Source organism: Alexandromys fortis, unplaced genomic scaffold (genome assembly GCF_014885135.2).
Source record: "Alexandromys fortis isolate MF-2015 unplaced genomic scaffold, M_Fortis_MF-2015_v1.1 scaffold_50, whole genome shotgun sequence".
In the NCBI taxonomy this organism is placed as follows: domain Eukaryota; kingdom Metazoa; phylum Chordata; class Mammalia; order Rodentia; family Cricetidae; genus Alexandromys; species Alexandromys fortis.
Window position 1 is genome coordinate 7,140,707 of NW_026067932.1, and position 19,643 is coordinate 7,160,349.

General features: G+C 42.6%; 1 protein-coding gene across 8 annotated transcripts in view; it reads left to right on the plus strand.

Moving 5' to 3' along the window:
* Positions 1–19,643, plus strand: part of Ano4 (anoctamin 4) — a 320,118-nt gene that overhangs the window by 147,844 nt on the left and 152,631 nt on the right. For all 8 annotated transcript variants that reach the window (XM_050145810.1, XM_050145811.1, XM_050145812.1 and 5 more), the window contains one exon: positions 17,585–17,779. In XM_050145810.1, coding sequence (XP_050001767.1) covers positions 17,585–17,779 — 195 coding nt within the window. The remainder of the gene's footprint in view (positions 1–17,584; positions 17,780–19,643) is intronic.

The following is a 19,643-nucleotide window of genomic DNA, read 5'->3' on the forward strand; positions in this document are numbered from 1 at the left end:
AGGGAACAGAATGTGGACTGGGAGGATGGCGGAACTGTGAAATAGCCAGCACATAATGTGTGGTGGTGAAAGTGACTTGAGGAAGGAGTGGGTAACTTGGGAGCACAATAAACAGACTGAGAAACCAGAGATGCCACTAGACGTCATGACCTCATGGAAAGCACAACACAGCAATAGCAACCAGACATTGGGGTGAGTACTTTCGGGAGATGAAAATTAAATTCTTTAAGACCCATCTCAGGTGTGGAAGTAGCAGGGGTTAATGTTCAGTGTGTACTATTTAAGATGTGTGAATCCTCCATCTTCACGATAATTATATCAGGATACAGACCCTGTCTTTATGCTTATTTGGTGGATAAAGGAACTGAAGCTTTGGAGGTGCCCTCTGCAGGGTCCCAGAGCTAGCTAACCAGAGCCTCCTCCTAATCACTGGGATTTATTGTAGGGCCCCAAATCTATTACAGTGTTAATTGTAAAACAATGAAGTTCCATAGTTTGGAATTTAATTCTTGTTCCAGTGAATTGAGAGCATCCTGGACCACTGCCTCTGCCCTTCTGGTGGTTTTAAAGGCTTGTCTCTGCGGTCTCAGGCTTTGCTCTGTGAGGTGAACTGAGTTTAAAGTCGATGTTCCTGCTGTCACCCATATGCAAACCCTCGGTGAAAGATGTCCCTGGGTTGAATACAACTTCCAGCTGGGCTGGAGGCTGTGAGGGTGTTTAGCCTGTCTCATCCACAGAGACATTCTCTGGGGCCGCTTGCTCTGAGATCCCCTTCTTCAGATCCACACCCCTGGCTCACATCAGTTCAGTGTGCTCATAGAGTTCTTCATGAGAGCTCACTTCAGAGAATGTGCCAAGCGCTGGTGGACTGGGTTTCTCAAATTCTCTACTCTCTGACAGCGAATGCTCTATGATGCCAAAGGGTTTTTAAATTAGTTTTCTGCCATTTTGCCACAGCAGTTTGTTGTGACAGGAAAGACTGAGACTGGTTCTGATTTTAGGTGATTATTCATCCGACCCCTGAAATCATGCGGTCTTCGGAGCACTGCTGAGCTGTTTTATGTCTCGGTGTCCTTATCGTGGAAAATGGGAGTGTTATATAGTGAGCTGTGTGGTTTCTCCTAGCCCCGACCATTCATAGTTATAAAGTCTTAAAGTTGAACACACTTCTTACGAGGGAGGAAGCAGTTGTGGCCACTGATATTTAATATACACTCCTACCCTTCTTGGTCCGACTGTTTCCCTTGAAGACTTTTGCTTCCAGTATGATAGAAGACTCCAAGGTCTTCTCTTATCTTCACAAAGACTCCAATTCCAGCTCCATCAGTGAAGAACCCAGTAAATGAAACCCATTCCTTAACCTCCCTTCTGCCTGTTGGTTTATTCTGAAGGCGGCTCTGGTAATAATGACCTCCTAGTATGGAACTTTTGGCATCAGGACTTACGCACAGTGAAGAAGACGTTAATCTGATAATATCCATAGGGGTGATAAGAAACCAGCTAATGTACATTGTATACATTCTCCGATCCAGCTCTTACGGAAGTGTGAACAGCCCTGTAGGTTCTCCTAGACCGTCCATTGCAGTGACAAGGGGCAGAGAAACCGCTTAAAGCAGAAAACATTTACTTTGACTCATGATTTCAGAGGCTTTAATTCATGGTCAGCTGGCTTCCTCTCTTGGACCTGAGGCCTGGCAGAACTTCATACTGGATTATGTCAGCCTGGGCAGAGTAAAACTATGTATCAAAAGAAAAAACCATAGTAGAGAGGACGTGATGAACCAGGGCTGTTCCTGCCATGGCAGAGAGAAAATGCCTGCATCCCTGGACTCCCTGTATCTAGTGTTTCTCTGTCCAGGCCTCCAGCAGACAGAACAAAGCCAGCTGCGTTCAGGAAGGGTCTTCCCTTTTCCCTCAGTCATCTCTAGAATGGCCCCCATGGACGTGCCCAGAGGCACACCTTACTACTGTAATATCTATCAAGCCTATCATATTGACAGTCGATGTAAATGTTACTGTTATTCCCACAATTAGGTCAAGTTAACTGTCCAAAGTCACACAACTGGAAAAAGATAGAAACAGCACACTTGGCTCCCAGGTAGACTAGGGCTGGAGTCGACAGTTTTAAACTTTTTATCATGGACCCGTTTTTCTCCCGTGACATTGCCTCTGTATAATTGTGAGTACTCCGTGTTTTCGTGACCCCCCCCCCCCCGCACTATATAAGTGGAACTACTCTAGCTTGAAGGCAGGTGCTAGCAATATCTCCGCTTTTATAGATAAGGACCTTGAATCCTCCCTGTACACAGCAGGTAGCAGAAGAGGAGGACCGGAACTCAGGCAGTCTGACCCCGAGTCACGTACGTCCTCATCCATGATGTCTCCTTGTGTACCGCTCAGTTCTGTTCACGGTCAGAAAGCCATTGCAGTGCCGTGTACCAGCCCACTAGTGAGCCTGTCGTGGTGTGCTGTGACTCTGCTTGTATTCTTCCTCGCTGATACCTGTAGTAAGAAGAAAAACAAAACAAACAAAAACATTGCTCTACTATCTTCTACTTTGTGACCCCCTAGCCTAGGGGAAGGCCGCCTGTGGCAAGTGATTAACGCCATTGGATTTGGGGTGAGATGCTGCTTGGAGGATGTGTTTAAGTAAATGCAAAAACAAGTGTGGGAGAAGGACCACACTTGTTTTCTCTTCTCCCATTTCCTGCAAGGCTTGATAGCCCCATCCCACATTTGCTGGGGAAGGACTTACGGGTGACTCGGCCAAGCTTCCAGTGTTCACCTTGTTATGAAAGGGGCATCCAGAGAGAGTCATTGATACATCACAATTTGAGTTTAGGACGCGTTTTCTACACTGTGTGACACAGTGACAGAACCAGGTTTTAAAAACCGGATGTGGCATGAAAACACACAAAGCGGTTCTTTGCTTTGGGCTGACTCAAACTCCTTGCTAAATAAAGAGAGGGTCGATTATAAATTATTTTAGATAAATGTTTAAGGGGAATGAAATGGGATTTTTAAAGACTAAGGCATTTCAAAGGGGCTTTAAAGCACAATCTTTGTGTGCCGGAAGTAGTTCATTTATTATTAATTTTATCAGAGATGTAATTATGGGAGTATTGAGGTTAGTCAGGATCAATTTTATAACTTGAATCACATAAATCCTCAACATTATTAATTAAAAAGATGATTTAAATGCTACGTTTCAAACTTAAGTGTAATTTAATGTCCCTTTGTCCCTGTTTTTCAAACATATGTCAAACCAAGTGTCCACAGAGATACATTACGTGGCTGAGAATTGAATCGCAGGGTTATGGATGAACATAGAGCTGTAATCAGTAAATAATTACTAGCTTATACTCAGAGTTAGTTTTGATAAATTTCTAGATGCCTGAGAACTAACATTTGTAATTTTGGTTAGATAAATAAATTAAAAATTGACTAAGGAAGTTCAGATGGAGCCGACTTCATCGTCTCACGCCTTCAAGAAACCTTTACGGGGCTGACCACCTCAACCTGGGGTGGACAGGAGGCCATGATGTCTAGGGAAGCCGTCAAGGAAAATGCAGACTTGAATTCATTTTCCATTGCTGCAGAAAGAATGGTCACACACCAAGTTGCTTCCAGGGTAAGACTGTAATGTCTGACTGTTCTGTAGATAGAAGTGAGACGCCGGTATTACTGAACGATAGAGACCTAACAAAGCTCTGTTCCTTCCGGAGAGAAGGGTCTGTTGTCACCTTTGACAGTTCCTCAAGTTACTCTCTTCTTCCCTTAATGACCCATTCACCCCTCTAGGAAGCATCTCTCAGTCCAGCCATAAGGTCCTTTACCGTTAAGGTTGTGAGCCAGTGCACCGCTCTCTGCTCTGTACCGCAGGATAATCTCCTCATCTCAGAGACTTTAATCCAACAGGGAAAGCTTCTCTCGCCACGCAAGGTGACATTCACGTAGCCTCAGAGATTAGGACTTCAGCATTCTACAAGAGCAACCGTTCTGTTAATGATCTGAGGTAACCGCGGCATGTTGACCTAGCTGCAGTTCCTGCCATGACTGCCCCTGCCGTCTTAAGCCTCTTGTGTTCTGATGCACATCTCTGGCATGGTCTACTTCAAACCTTTCTTTTCTCATTGTTCAGTGTTTCATCAGCACCTGTCTTCTGCCAAGAGCAGTGTTGCAGACCAAACTACTTGAGGTCAAACTAGACTGTACAACGTTGTTGAGAAGAGACAATCCTTGAACCTCGGTTTTCTCCTGTGCGAATGAGGATAAAGGATGTGCACACAGGGTTAACGTGATGATTAAATGAGCAGGCGTATTTAATGCTCTGCCTGGCCCATCCTCAACACACTATTGTTGCTTTTGTAGGGGCGCAGGGCTTGGTTGTTCTTCTACTTACTGGCCTCTAGATGTTATCTGTGATCTTGTTTCTCTTCTGAAGAAATTCTGGCTTCTCTCAAAGCTTCAGCAATAAACTTTAGGCAATGAAGTCTAGCCAGACACATTTCTAACCTCTCTGCCTTTATTTATGGCCAATACTGGGTAAACACATTTTTTTTCAATTAATTAATTTTTTTTCTTTCCTCATTTTTATTAGTTCTTCATATTTCATACAATGTGTTTTTGTCCGAGTTCCACCTCTTTCTCCCTGTTGCTCCCAGACCTACACCCCTATTTCCTAACTACCCAACTTTGTGTTACACTCTTTTATTTTATCCCATCAAGTACAATTTGTGATGTCCGTATATTGGGTTTGTGCTAATCCTATTGGAACATGGCCGACCTATTGGGGACCACACTCTTAAAGCAAACTGATTCTCTCTAAGTAGCCACCAATTGTTCCTCATCTCTTCACTTCCCCATTCCATTCTGAAATTCTGTCTGGCTTAAGCTTGCTCAGGTCGTGTGTGTGGTATCACATATGCAAAGCCCGGTTATGTCTGGAAAATCTTGTTTTATTGTAGTTATCTAACACTTTTGGCCCTTACACTCTTTCCACCTGCTTCTCCACAATGATCTTTACTGCCCTCGGCAGTAAAGAGTGTGATACAGATGTCCCATTTGAGCCCAAACATTCTACAATGTCTTATTGGCTGTACCTGGTCAGGATGCTTCTACAAAAGTAGGTTTCCATAAGATTCTTCAAAGATCGCTAGTGTTAGTTTTCTGCGGTAGACTTTCCTCCACTGCATTACCGTTTCTGTCCTATTTAACCCGTCTGGTTCCGTTACTTCCCTGACCCTTTTATATTGCCGCATACTGTCCTCCATCCCCATGGTCCCTTACTTATTTCCTGACTTCTATAAGCATTCCAAATGAAACAGCATATCTGATATTATAAAATAGCATCTGTAAATGGGAAAATATAAGATATTTGTCTTTCTGGGTTCACCTCCCTCAGAATGATTGTTTTCCACCTGTCCATTCATCTGTGAATTTCATAATTTTCTTTGTCGCTGGATAATATCCTGTTGAGCAATTGCACCACATGTTCATTATCCATTCATCAATTAATGGTCATCTTTGACATTTCCACTGTTTGACTATTGTGAGCAGAGCAGCAAAGACCACAGATGGGCAGTTGTCTCTATCACGGGATTGGGTGATACCAAGAGCAGTAAAGCTGGATCGTGTGTATATATATTTCTAGACAATTGGTATAGGTAAACTTTATTTTTGGTGTTTCAGGAAGCCACAGGTCCAGCATATTTGAAGCTGAACTTGCCTTTAAACTATTTTCGACCATCTTCTTGGTTTTGTGATTACCCCTATAGTTTAGGTCCTAACTGTCCCCTAAAAGCCCATGTAGTAAAGGCTTGGTTCACCAGTATGGTGCTGTTAGGACTCAGTGGAGCCTTTAAAATATGGGGGGGGGATATGAAAACAGAAGGGAGGACTATTTGGGGAGGAAAAAGAGAACAACAGATGAGGTTAGTAATCAAGAGGGTAGTGGGACATATGGACAGATAGGAATAAAGTATGATGACACATGTATGAAAATACCATAGCAAACCCATTGCTTTGTATACTACCTTAAAATAGTTAAGATAAGAGATGGAGCCTACAGGGAAGTCCCAAGGTTCTTTGGGTTTGATGAGGCAACACCTTCTTTGCTCCTTGCTTGCACAACTCTAGCTATCCCAGTTCCAACTCACTGTAGGTTTCAGGTCTCTTTATGAACCTGTTAAAAATGTAAAAATTCAAAGCCGAAGACCGTCCATTTAGGTCTAAACAGTTAGTGTTCCTGATAACACATCTCCAATGTGTGTGAAACTGGACACTCCTTCCTTTCCTGAGTGAGGAGTGCTCCTTCAGAACAGCACATCTTTATCCTGGTAAACACGCGTCCTCACTTTCTGTATCCATGACAACTTACTTACCCAGCAGTCCACTCTCCACAGCACACTGTTGGAAGTCTTCCCTTACGGTTTTCCTTCCAACCTTCTGAGTTAGGGGTCAGCAAACCATAGTCCTGAGACGCTTTGGTTTTACAAGTAAAGCATATATTAGACCAGAATACACACATTCATTTATGTCTTGTCCTTGGTTGCTTGAGGGCAACAGCAGGAAGATGAAGAAGTAGAGGCAACAGAGACATGTGAACCCCCAAATCCAAAATATTTATTATTTCCCATAAAAAGCATTTAAACACTTCTCTCCACTGGACATTATGCAGTCTTCCAGATTATACAGTTACACACAGGACATCTTCCTTTTGTTGGAGTTACTTCTGACAGTTTTCTTCCTTGAAAAACATTCTCTTCTTTTAGACATAAATTCTGCCTGTGCCGTTCTTGTTTTTGGGACCTGACAGGTTGTAGACTCAGCAGTTATTGGTGGGAATAGATGACTCTATACAATAAAGTTCCTTTTTACTAAATGTTATGCATTTGCTTCAGTGACCCACATTTTCTAAAGCACTGATCCCTTTAGGGGGTTAATACTCTTCGTTTGATGTTTCTGGGAGGAAACTGTTTGGTGTTTCATTTCCAGAAAGCTTTTATTGACCTCCACGACGAGCCATAAAGTTGAGTTGGAGGATCTCAAGGAGTAATGCTCCTGTGCTCACTGGGTGGTGTCCTTTAATAAGTAGCTGTGCTGTAATTAGGATCGCAGTCCACACCTGGCAAAGCATGGTTTTCGCCATGTGAAGCAGCCGCCTAGCTCCTACTTAGCTATTTTCGCTGACTACCTGAGGTTTGATAATATTTGGTTATGTTCCTCTCCTGTGAAACATGCTCAACAATTACTTTTAGGAAGCCAGACGCTTCATTGGCCTCTCAAGGAGAAACCGAGTGACATTGCCTTTCCCTCTCTGTAAACCCCGGAAGTATCCATGTCCCCCTTCATGTCACATCCAATGCCTTTGCTTTTTGTCATGTCAGTGTTTGGGCTGTGTCCTCTGTCAGACAGTGAAGCTGCCTGGGTACACAGACTCTGTTTCTTAAAGCTCGAGTCCTCAGTGCTTGGCAGAAAGAAAAGTCTTGTCAGGTGTTTAATGAATTAGTAAATAAACAATTGAAGAGCTCACGAACAGCCATGCCCCACGTATCGCATGGATAAAATTGTCTGTGTAGTCAATATTCTTAAGTATCATCTATGCCAATTTTCTGTTTGAACTTTGGGCCTCTTCAGCACTGAGAAATCAATGTTCATATGAGAAAGGCATCCAGCTAGGATGAACCAAATGAACGACTAGAAGTGTGAAAGACTTGGTCCATTTTCCTACCTTAAGTGTTTATTGTACCAGTGTGTTTGCTCTATAGTGCGCAACATCTAAGTGTTGGATTTAACATATTTGACTATTCCCCTACTAAGTGGACTAATTACAGATAAAGCAGCATGAGTAGAGTGGTTATTACAGTTATAGTATCTGCATATATAGTTTCTAGCTATTAACAGTGCTTCAGAGAGAGAGGTGTATTGTCCTCAGTCCACAGAACACAGAAAAATCTCCCTAAATTCCCCGAGGTGACAAGAAGCCTCTCTCTCCTCCTTATGCGACCCTGAGTGAGAATACAGAGATGGGATGAATTGACTCCTATAGACCAAGGAAAAAAGAAAGATCCAGCATCTAGACTGGCATTTGGAGCAGTGAACAAAAAGAATAAAAATAAACAGGACAAAGATACAGATCTTAAGGGTTTGAGAACTTCCTAAGGGAGTTTTCGGTGACCGCTTTGGTTTTGTAAGATATTGAAACCATTAGGGAATTGAAAGGCATGGATTTCTAACATTCTCAAAGTCAAGGTTCAACCAGGAAACAAAATCCCAACAGACAGATATATTTTAATTAAAGAGATTTCTTCGTGTTGCAAAGGGGTTGCTGAGTGAAGGAATGTAGGAAGCGATCAAACAGGCAAGGCCTAGAAGCATTGGGGAGACTTTACAAATTATCAACAACACCCTCAGAGCCATAGGTTCTACGTCTATAGTTCCAGGAGCACAGGCCAAAATATTTCTTAAGAAAATGACATTTTTTACTAAGCACATGCTTTTGTCATTATTTCCCAATGTTTAATAACTATTTATATTGTGTGAGGTACTATAAATAACCTAAAGATGATTTAAGGTACATAGGAAAATTGCCTAGGTTAGCATGCCATTTTATATCAAGGCCTTTGGTGTCAGCATATTTTGGCATCCTGGAGGTGGCAGAGTGGGAAGGAGTTGTGGAACCGCTCTCCTGTGGATCATGAAAGATATGCCTATGCCTCCAGAGGTGCGGCAAATGATAGGGAAAGCAGGGGTAATGGACAAGGAGCCACGGTCAGGAGTGGACTTCATTGAGGGCTCATAGAAGCACAAAAGATCTAAGAAGTGCTGGGACAGGCGGAACTGAGGGGGGTGGCAACCAAGGGATCAGGACCAGGCCCAGGGGCCCTCACTAATCCATCACTTTACAGATGAGAACAACAGGACCTGACGTGGGGGAATAAACACCGTGAGGGTGCTCTGCTATTAACCATCACACTTTATAGATCTGTGTCCTTATCAGTCAGTGTCCAAAACACAAAGGCAGTCAATGACCCATAGATGGAGAGAACAATGAAAGAATTGGCCTCTTTTCCTTTCTTATGTGGTTTTATTGTTTTGTTTTGTTTGTTTGTTTTTATCTTGTTTGCTCTACAGCGTTCCAATGTTTGGGCATACCATATTGTATTTAATGATTTATTTATGAACAGATCTGTATCTAGTTTCCAGTATCACTATGATTAGAATAATCATTATAGATTTACTCTCCCAATGCTCTAAGTATTTCTTAATGAAACATGTTTAAATATAAATCTTAAATATACCTGACAATTTTCTTGAGAAAGATATCTTAGAAACGATAGGATTCTGTTTTCAAGTAACAAGAAATAATGTTTAGTGTTAATTTGAGAGTAATTAGAATTAATACTTGCAGATGGAAATAGTCTTAATTGGCAATTCTTGCACTTTTATTGAATTGTCTAATTGTCAATCATGAAGTAACAGTATCTGGGAGGCCCATTGTCATCTCCTCAATAACAACATTTTAAAAATTAACTGATTTTTAGGGCTGTTTCAAGTTCTCAGCAAGACTGAGTGAATGTTGGCAGGTTTATAACCTTTTGAAGCTACATGGGAACTTAGCAGTTCAAGGCCATATTTTATGTAAGGCTCACTGAGGGTTGCGCCTTCCTTGTCCGGCACGGTGCTATTTCACAGAAGAGCTTCACAGCCCTCCAAAATTCCTGTGCTCTGCCTGTTTGGCTCTCTTTCCCCCCTTGGCAGCCACTCATCTGCTTGCTGTCTTCATCATCTTGACTTGCCAGGAGATCATTTTGTGCTAAAACCATATAACATTTGGACTTTTCTGACTAGTTCCTTTCATGTAGCTGTGCTTCTAAGGCACCTGCATCTCTTTTCATGGATTGATAGTTGATTTAAAAAGAAAAGAAAAACATTGAATAATATTGCATTGTCTGGAAGTACCATAGTTTTTTTTTTCTTTTTTTTCCATTTTCCAACACCCAAGGACAGACATCCTGGTTCCTTCCAGGGCTTAGCAATTGGGAGCCATGTTGCTGTAATTTATTTCTGAGTTTTTGTGTATATATATCTTTTCAACTAATTTGAGTAAATACAGGGACATGGTTGTTAGACCATGTGATATGATTGTTTCATTTTGTGAGAACTGCCAAAATGTCTTCCAAAGTCACTTTAACACATTGTGTTTCCACCAGTGATAAATGACAGTTTATGTTGCTTCATGTCTTGCCAGCAATAATTTCCTTCTTTTTTTGTTTTGTTTTGTTTTGTTTTGTTTTTTTAGGCAGAATTTCTCCATAGCTTTGGAGTCTGTCCTGGCACTAGCTCTTATAGACCAGACTGCCTTTGAACTCACAGAGATCCGCCTGCCTCCTCTGCCTCCTGAGGGCTGAAATTAAAGGTTTGCACTGCCACCACCTGGCTCCTTCTTTTTAATGGTCAAATAATATTAATAGACATATATTTGTGTGTGTACATATATAATTGAGTATATATAATTAAATTTATTGAAATACATTTGCCCACATTTTTAACACTTTATTGATTCTTTGATTTTTTTAGCTTTTCATTGATTTATTGATTCTTAAGTCTTTATTGACACGTTCATGGATTTCACAACATGCATCCCAATCCGCTCATCTCCCTGCCCCTTTCTTCAGTCCTCTGCCTTTGTCCCCCAAAACAAAATTTAAAAGTAAAATTTAAAAAAATCAAAACCATAACAACAACAACAACAACTATTTTTTTTTTTAAATCTCCACGTGGAATAATCTGCAGTGTGTCCCAGTGAGTCACGCAGTGTATACTGTAGTCCATACGTCTTTACTTGTAAGTGTTCATTGCAATCAGCTGGTGTGAGGTCTGGTTTTAGACCTCTGGCTTCTGCTACACTGTTGATACTGCACCCTTACTGGGAATCCTCTTGAATGTCCTGTTGTTTCCTTGTATCATGCAGATCCTGCAGTTTTAGATATGCAGGTACAGCCCCTCATGGGCTCCAGCAGTTCATAGAGAGATGGATGTTGGGGTAAGCTACCTCGTAGTCCTGGTTCTGGGTCTGGGTGGCAGCTGGATCTGTCAGACCCCCAGTTCTCTCTCATTGTCACCACCCAGGCGAGGTCTCCAGCACTGCCCTGGCTGTCTCACACAGTGTAGCAGACAGCAAGGATGGGGCCAGTTCTCCTGCTCACACCCTTGGGTCTGTCTCTCCTTCACGCACATCACCAGGACCAGCTCTACGGTTTTGCCCAGGGAGGTGCAGGACCCGCTCTCCAGATTGCTGCATTTAGGGAGGGGCAGGACCATCTCTTCCGTTCTTATGCCCCAGAGGCCGCCTCTTCCACGTGTCACAGATGGCAAGGGTCAGGGGAGGGCATATTTCCTTTACACTTGACACTCCATGGCATATGAGAGAGGGGCAGGGACAGCTCTCCTGCACTCATCCCCGTGGGCCTGGCTCACCTGAGCCCCGCCAACAGGGTTAACTCTCGTGTGCTGCCCAGGTGAAATGCCGTGCCATTTCCGGTATGCTGCAGCTGGTGAGGGGCAGGACTGTCTCTTGCCTGCCACAGGTGGAAAGGGTTGAGTTTGTTTGTTTGCTTGCTTGCTTGCTTGGTTGGTTTGGTTTTTTAAGACAGGGTTTCTCTGTGTAACATCCCTAGCTATCCTGGAACTAGCTCTTTTTAAAAAAATAAAATAAAATAAATGCTTTTAAAAATTGTTTTCATTGAACTATATATTTTTCTCTGCTTCTCTCTCTTACTCTACCCTTCTACCCTCTCCCATGGTCCCCATGCTCTCAATTTACTCAGGAGATCTTGTCTTTTTCTACTTCCCTTGTAGATTAGATCCATGCATGTCTCTCTTAGGGTCCTCATTGTTGTCTAGGTTCTCTGGGATTGTGAATTGTAGGTTGGTTTTTCTTTGCTTTATGTCTAAAAGCCATTTGTGAGTGAGTTCATGTGATAATTGTCTTTCTGGATCTGGGTTATCTCACTCAATATGATGTTTTCTACATCCATCCATTTGCCTGTAAATCTCAAGATGTCGCTATTCCACATTCACCAAGGCTGAAATCCCTTCCCATTCTGTAACTTCCACCTGTGGACTTTGAGTCAAGTGTTAAATCTGGCTATATTTTCTACCCAGCCCTTAGAATTTGGTCTCTTTTCAAAGTGCATGAATACCATGGTCACGTATCGTTAGACACACAACTGTCCACAAAACCGCAAATGACTGCATCTCGGCAAAAAGTTCTTCCTGGTTTTGATATGTTGGTACTGCCAGATCTGTGTACTATTGCTGATGCCATCAGAAAACGCCCAGTTTCCAGGTCCCTAGAGAAATCTAGATGCTTTAGGCCTCTGACCTTCCGTAGAAGGCATCCATTATAGTTAACACCCAATTCGAATGGAGATCCAAGCTCTATGGAACACATTTGCCCTAGGTCCACCCGAGGTCACCTATTAGAGAGGGACACTAATTTGTCCCCTCCATGGGAACATGCCTAATGAAGTTAAGGTCACACGAGCTGTTCTCTTCTCTAAGTACACACCTCTGTATTTGACCTTTTTCCTCCCCAACATCACAGGGGGTCCCAGCCTGTTTTATAAACCTCATGCAAAGTATTCTTGGAGCCAAAGGAGAGAAGTTATTAGAAAAGTCCAGGATGTTGGTAAAAGTCAACCCAGACCTAAGAGGAAACAATACATTTTCACCTCAATGTTGATCCGTGTTTGTGAGAAGTGAAGTGCTGGATTTAATACTCTCCACTTGCTAGTTAGGGAGAAAACTAAAAATAAACAGCCCTACTCAGCAGATTGTTATCTTTTAAAATTAGGAATAAGTCAGTCCTGTGTTTTGCTCTTGGGTGGTGACACCCAAAATGGAGTGTTTCTGTGTTTTGAACAGTAATTTACCCAGGAAAGGACAAGGAGGGTGACGTCACACGTAGCTGCTACATGGACAGAGCTACAGCTCATCTGAATCACGGGAGTGACATTTAGATGAAAGCCAATCACTGCCTCAGAAGCCTCCCACCCGAGCTCAGCCAGGAATAATGGCCCTTGGAGATGGGCCAGAAGGAGGGATCGCCTCAGAATTTGATTTTATTAATGGAAAAACCCCTCACAGTTTAGTGCATTTTTTAAATATAATTTTTTATTGAAAAAAAAATTTTTCTGCCTCCTCCCCGCCTCCCATTTCCCTCCCCGTCTCCCTTTTTCCCCCTCCTCCCTCTCCTCTCCCCTGAAAAAGATGTGGGGAACTCAAAGGAAATCTGAGCCCCCCCCCCACTTTTAAACCAATATATAAAGCACTTACTGTGTTCCTGTAGATGCGCTGGGGTTCTCAATGATTTGATAGATAACACTTATCAAAGTTAAATCAAAATCACACAAACACTTAAATAGGCAAATAACCCCTGAGGAAATAGAAGCAGTCATTAAAAGTCCCCCAACCAAAAAAAATTCAGGGCCAGATGGTTTGTAACATAGAATTCTTCCAGACTTTTAGAGAAGAGCTAATACCAATACTCTTCAAATTATTCCATAAAATAGACATGGAAGAAATATTCATCTTATGAGGCTATGGTCACACTGATATCCAAACCACACTAAGACTCAACAAAAAAAGGGAATTGCAGACCAGTTTCCCTTATGAACATAGATTCAAAACTGCTCAATAAAATACGGGAAAACTGAATCCAAGAATACACCAAAAAGATCATCCACCATGACCAAGTAGGCTTCATCCCAAAGATCCACCATATAAACAAACTGAAAGAAAAAGCACACAGGATCATCTCATTAGATGCTAAAAAGGCCATTAACAATATCCAACATCTCTTCCGGTCTTAGAGAGATCAGGGTTACAAGGGACATGCCTAAACATAATAAAGGCAGTTTACAGCAAGCTAACAGCCAACATCAAATGGAGATAAACTCAAAGCAATTCTGCTAAAGTCAGGAAAAAAGAGAATACTGTCCATTCTATCTGTATGTATTCAATTAGAGTTCTAGCTAGAGAAATTAAGAACTAAAGGAGATTAAGGGAAAAGGAAGAAGTCAGAGTACCTTTATTTGTAGATGATAGGATAGTATACGTAAGTGTCCCTAAAAATTCCACCAGGGAACTCCTACACCTGATAAACACCTTCAGCCATGCATCTGGATATGAGATTAATACAACAACAACAAAATCAGTAGTCCTCCTCTCTCTCTCTATATATATATATATAGAGATCACAGAGGAGAAGGAAGCATAAGGTTTAGAAGCCAGAGCAAAGCAGGAGGACTGTGGGAGCTGGACACAGAGAGGTGCGGAGATATGGAGTGCATCCGATGAGCTGGGCATCTCATACATTACCAAGGATGCTGGGAGATGAGAACCCCAAATCAGACCGTAGGGCATGACCACCATGGCAGGCCTAATCTATACATGTCCAGACCCAAGTTCTTGGGTTTATAGCTATTCTTTGGAGAGAGTCTCTGCATATGGGATTCTGTTACAGGTTTTAATAGCGGAGATTATCGGGATTATGCAGATATCCCCTAAAAATTATCATAGATGTTTTCTAAGAGAGAGTAGAAAACATTCCTCTTTGGGACCTTAACTTCCAATCTGATAGGATAAAGGTTTCTCTTGAAGCTGAGGCCACAGGAGTGTGGGAAAGACGGTGGTGGTATAATGTGGTCTAATGAAACAGAAAGTTCTTAATCAGAAATTAGTCATTTCATTGACTAGCTTTTGACTGTGTCACCTGGGACCATGGAGTGATGGCCTCACGTAGAAGACAATGTACAGAAGAGAAAAGGCTGGAAGAGGGAGTCGCCATCTCCCGTCTGTTATATGAAAAGTATTCTATTCAGAGCCCAGGAAAGAATGAATCCAGTGGAAAGCGTGTTTCTTTGCCGGTGGAGATTTGATCTACTTGGAGAAAGGAGCCCTTGCTGGTCCAGAAGATGAACCAGAGTTTAAGGAGGTTGCATGATAAAGGGCCCCATAAAAAAGTAAAGACTAGGATGCTAATTGGAATGACCAGAGGAATTGAAAGGCTCCAGGAGAAGGGAGAGGACCAACTGGTTCTCACCATCAAGGTGTTTCAACGATGGTCAAGGACTAGGAGAGCATTTAAGCATCATGGTGGCATGAGTCAGGGGAAGAAAACCGGGAGAGGATTCTAGAAGGTCAGAACTTTATGCTTTCTTGTCTCCTCCAAGGTAGACCTCAAGTTCTCAAGACCGCCGCATGCTTAAAATGGTCAGCCTTCACATTGGTATTCAGTCTGTCCCTTTACAGAGCGTAACTGAGAAGAACAGGATTTCTCTGTGGAACCTTGGACAAGTAACTTCTTGAGCTCAGGTTTCCTATCTGTAAAATACAGATTCATTCTCTCTCTCTCTCTCTCTCTCTCTCTCTCTCTCTCTGTGTGTGTGTGTGTGTGTGTGTGTGTGTGTGTACGCTACGTTTGTGGTGAAGATTAATGGGATAAAAATCAATGTCTAGAGCAGGGATTCTCAACCTTCTAATGCCATGACCCTTTAATACAGTTGTGCAGATTACCAACCATAAAATGGTTTATTGCTACTTCACTACTGTAATTTTGCTACTCTTATGAATCATATAAATATTTGATCAACAGGCTATCTGATGTGAGCCTCCTGTGAAAGGATCATTTAACCCCCAGAGGGGCTGAGATTCCCTAGGTTGCAGACCACTGGTCTAGAAGAATGGCTGATATCTAACTGACTAACTGTTAGTCAGTGTCATTGTTTTTCTAAAATACCTAAGAGCGAATTAGATGATGTAATTTATTGGACGGTGATTCATTTCCAAGATATGAACTTGCAATCTTTTATACTTTTCAACATTTTCTAATGTTTGCGGCACATTTGTTCTTCTTGAATTAGATGTTTATTTACATCTCTCTTATGCCCATGAACTTGGCCCTTGTAAGAGGAGAGATTTAATGTCCCAAGTCCTTGTTTGGCACTCTGAAGACTCATAATTTGTAGGAGGATTGGGGATGGGTTTGTTTCAGCATTGGAGATTCTTCCAAAATTCCACTGTGGCATATTTCCCTTCCTCGTGGCTATGCTCCGTCGAAACTTCTCACAGAGCATCTATTTTTAACGTTCTCCCCATGAGCTACATTATTACATTTTTAAAGCCCAAGATTCAGCAGTTTCAAGTACCTATGCCATTAGGTATCCACAGTGTCATTTTTATTTTTGTTTATGTCACTTTATACTTCTTTGAGGGGTATTACGTCACACCTAGAAATGCCATGCTGGACCATAATCCTATTCTCTCGGCCCCAGCCGTCACCCATAAAAATATAATAAGCAGAAAGTGGCTTATCTCGTATTTTCAGCCTGAACCCCCAGATGCTGTCTAATGTTGACTGAAAATCTCTCCCAGATCCCTGTTTTCTGCCCTCTACAAGTTTGTCTGGATTATTCTGGAGTCCTTTGGATCTGGAGTCATCCAGGCTGTGCTCTGAAAATGTGGAACTTAGAATGATATGGTGGGGAGAGTGAAGGGGAAGAGTGACAGGTGGGTTGAAACCAGCCTGCCAGTTATGGCCAAGAGAGGGACACGTGGGAATAAAAGATTCCCATGTGTCCATGGACTTTGACAACTGGGTAGAGTATTGACTGGCAGGAAAAAAAACCTACCAGCCTGTCTCCTAAGGGGCCAGGGAGCTAGTCCCAACTTGGGTGAAACTTCAAAGACCAATACTCAAACTCATAGTATCATGGGTTTGGAAACTAAATCTTGGGGACAAACTCACCCTAAGCAGTTCATAGGGAGGCAAATGTATAGCACCCCTTGACAGAAGTTTGTTAGCTCTCACTGAGATTCCTGCCTTCCCTTGGATGGGAGGAAAAGTTGGGATTGTCCTCATTGTAAAATAGAAGACAAGTCCTAACCCATAGACTGTCCAGCAGACACTGCCAGGAAGAGGAACTTAATGCCATAGGAACACAGAAGTGGGCCCAGCTGGCTGTTCTGTCAGGAAGAACTGTTCTTATTCATTATTTGGCTGCCTTGAAATATGGTTGGGACCGGAAGGACAGGATAAATGTTTGCTTCTTTTCCTTCGACAATATTCTCAATAATAACTTGCTATTTTAGCCACCGCCAAAGGTAAACAATGCGTGTTTTTAAAAACTAGTTTTGGAGCTGGAATTCTTGATTTTTCCAGGCTGTTCAGTCACCAGTCCTGGCCTCTCTGTGAGTCCGTGAGGAATGTTTCTTGTCACCGACACTCCAGATATCCAGCAGCTCGACAAAATATGCAAATATGCCCATATGTTCCGAGGATTAGAAGGAATTTTGTTAAGTGTAATATATGACTATATAATAGCTGAGATGTCCCCATTTGAACTAAGCACGGTCCAGTAAATAATGTGAAAAAAAAAAAACCCCACAATTCTGATGTGACTCACAAACATTAGGAATAGTTGCTGTTTTTCTCTGGAGTTCATGCCAGGACATAAATCTGTGTTTTAGCCATTCCCAGACTGACCTCTTCAGCTAATGGCGCTATTTCTCATTGCAGGTTTAAGTTTATCTATTCATGGGGCTGAAAAGCGCTTGCAAATCCATCAACGGCGAAGTGTGGCAAGCCGCCCAGGGTCACGTCGTCGCCTGCCTGTGGTCAGGCATTCCTCACTCCCACCTGGCAGAAGGTCAATAAAAATGGAAGCCAGCTCTTCTGGAATCTCTAATGGAAAAAACAAAGTTTTCCATGCAGGTAATGAATGGACGAGTTCACCAGGGACATCCTCCATCAGCAACATCCATGCATCTTCATTGTCCTGTTAGTATCCTGTGCTATGCCTCCCTCCGGCTGCTTTATGTTTTGAAAATGAGTCTTATTTTTCTACTTCTCTTTACTCCAGTCAGTGGCAAATGTCACCAGAACTAATAGGGGGGGGGGGGAGAGAGAGAGAGAGAGAGAGAGAGAGAGAGAGAGAGAGAGAGAGAGAGAGAGAGAGAGAGAGAGAGAAGGGGGGAGGTGACAGAGAATCTTAAGGATACATTCCACCTATGCCATTCAAATCTAAGTGAAATCAGAATGATAAACTCTTACTCACATCAGAAAACCCTGGAGAACTGAACAGAGTTAGCCATTGTCCTAATCACCTGCTCTAAGAGAACCCAGGGAAGCCTTGTCTGAAAGTGTCCACTCTGAATGTGAGTAAGTTATCTGGCTTGCTGGCATCTCCCTGAGTGAGACATTATATTCAATTTCAAGGTTCTACAAAACATTTCTGATTTCCTAAATTTGCTAAGCCGGCTGTGGTTACCACTAAAAGGTTGCATGTGCTTGTTTGGAAGGAGGCTCATTTAAGTATTTGTTCATGTATCAATTCAACAGATACATGTTGAGTTCTTGCTCTTGTTAGACATTGTTCTGGAAATACCACTGAACAAGGCAATGTTGCAGTCAGTTGAAAGATAATTCAGAAGTCATTTAGAATAGGTATTACCAATTTCTGGTTTTTCTCTGTACTGTCCTATTGATGGTGGCCAGCCACCATGTGTGCCAAGCCTCCAGCTGTTACTGAGTCACAAACTTCTCTTCCTCTGAACTGGTGGCTTTGTTTCCTCACCCCTCCAAGAAGCCCCCAGGCTGCTGAGCTTGCATAACTAGGATCCCCTTCTTCCCTCCTCCTCTTTGGTTCTGTTTTCCAAGGACAAGCTCCTCCCACTGTCTTTGACAAGCCTGTGCCTGTGTCTGTCAGCCTTGGCCACCTCCCCTCTTTGGAGTAGCAATCGGAAGAGTACTCTGCTCTTGTTCTTCTCGATACTCCTTATATCCTGCTGGCTGTTCCCTCGGATGTATGTCAAGACTCCTGCTTCACCAGTTCTAATCATTGCCATTTGACACTGTACCGTTATGTCTTGTTTAGCACTTTTCCTCCTTCTAAGCTAAAGGTTGGAAATAAACTGTGCCTTGGTTGCTCTGCTTTCACAGTTCTCAGCCACTCTTGAGATCTGATCCAGTTTCTAGCCCCTCCCTCCTCTGCTGTGGTTCTTTGTGATCGGCCTTTCTTGGCTACGGTGCGGTAGATGCCTGCTCCACTCTTCTGACTGCACTGGACCATACAAATTCCCCAGACGCAAGTCCCGAGTCTTTCATGGCAACCTCAGTCCTCTCAGGTGTCTCTCTCATAGCTTTCCTGGCTTCTCCATCTTTAGTAGCTTCCCCTTCCTCTTGCCTGCTGTTCCAGCATGTCCGGTAAGACAAGAAAGAGTACCTCAGTTTCTGATCATGGGGTTTACCTTTCCTGACCATCTCAAGAGAAAGGTGACAGATGTGAGTTGTTGCTGTTTTCAAGTGGGTCCAAAGACTTTTTCCAGTGGATTGGATATGTAATCAGAGAGAGCCTGGAACTAGAGAGCACCCCAAAGGTTTCAGCTTGAGAAAATAGGCATAGAATCAACTGAAATGGGGAAGGCTTTGGACTTCCTCTGCTTGAGGAGAAAAATGGAATGGTATTGGGGTTCTCATTGTGGATGAGACAGCATTAGAACTACCAAGGTCTTTTGAATGGTAAGAGAAATATCCCTGGAGTTTAATCTGGGAATGAGATTTAAAACTGATAAGTCAG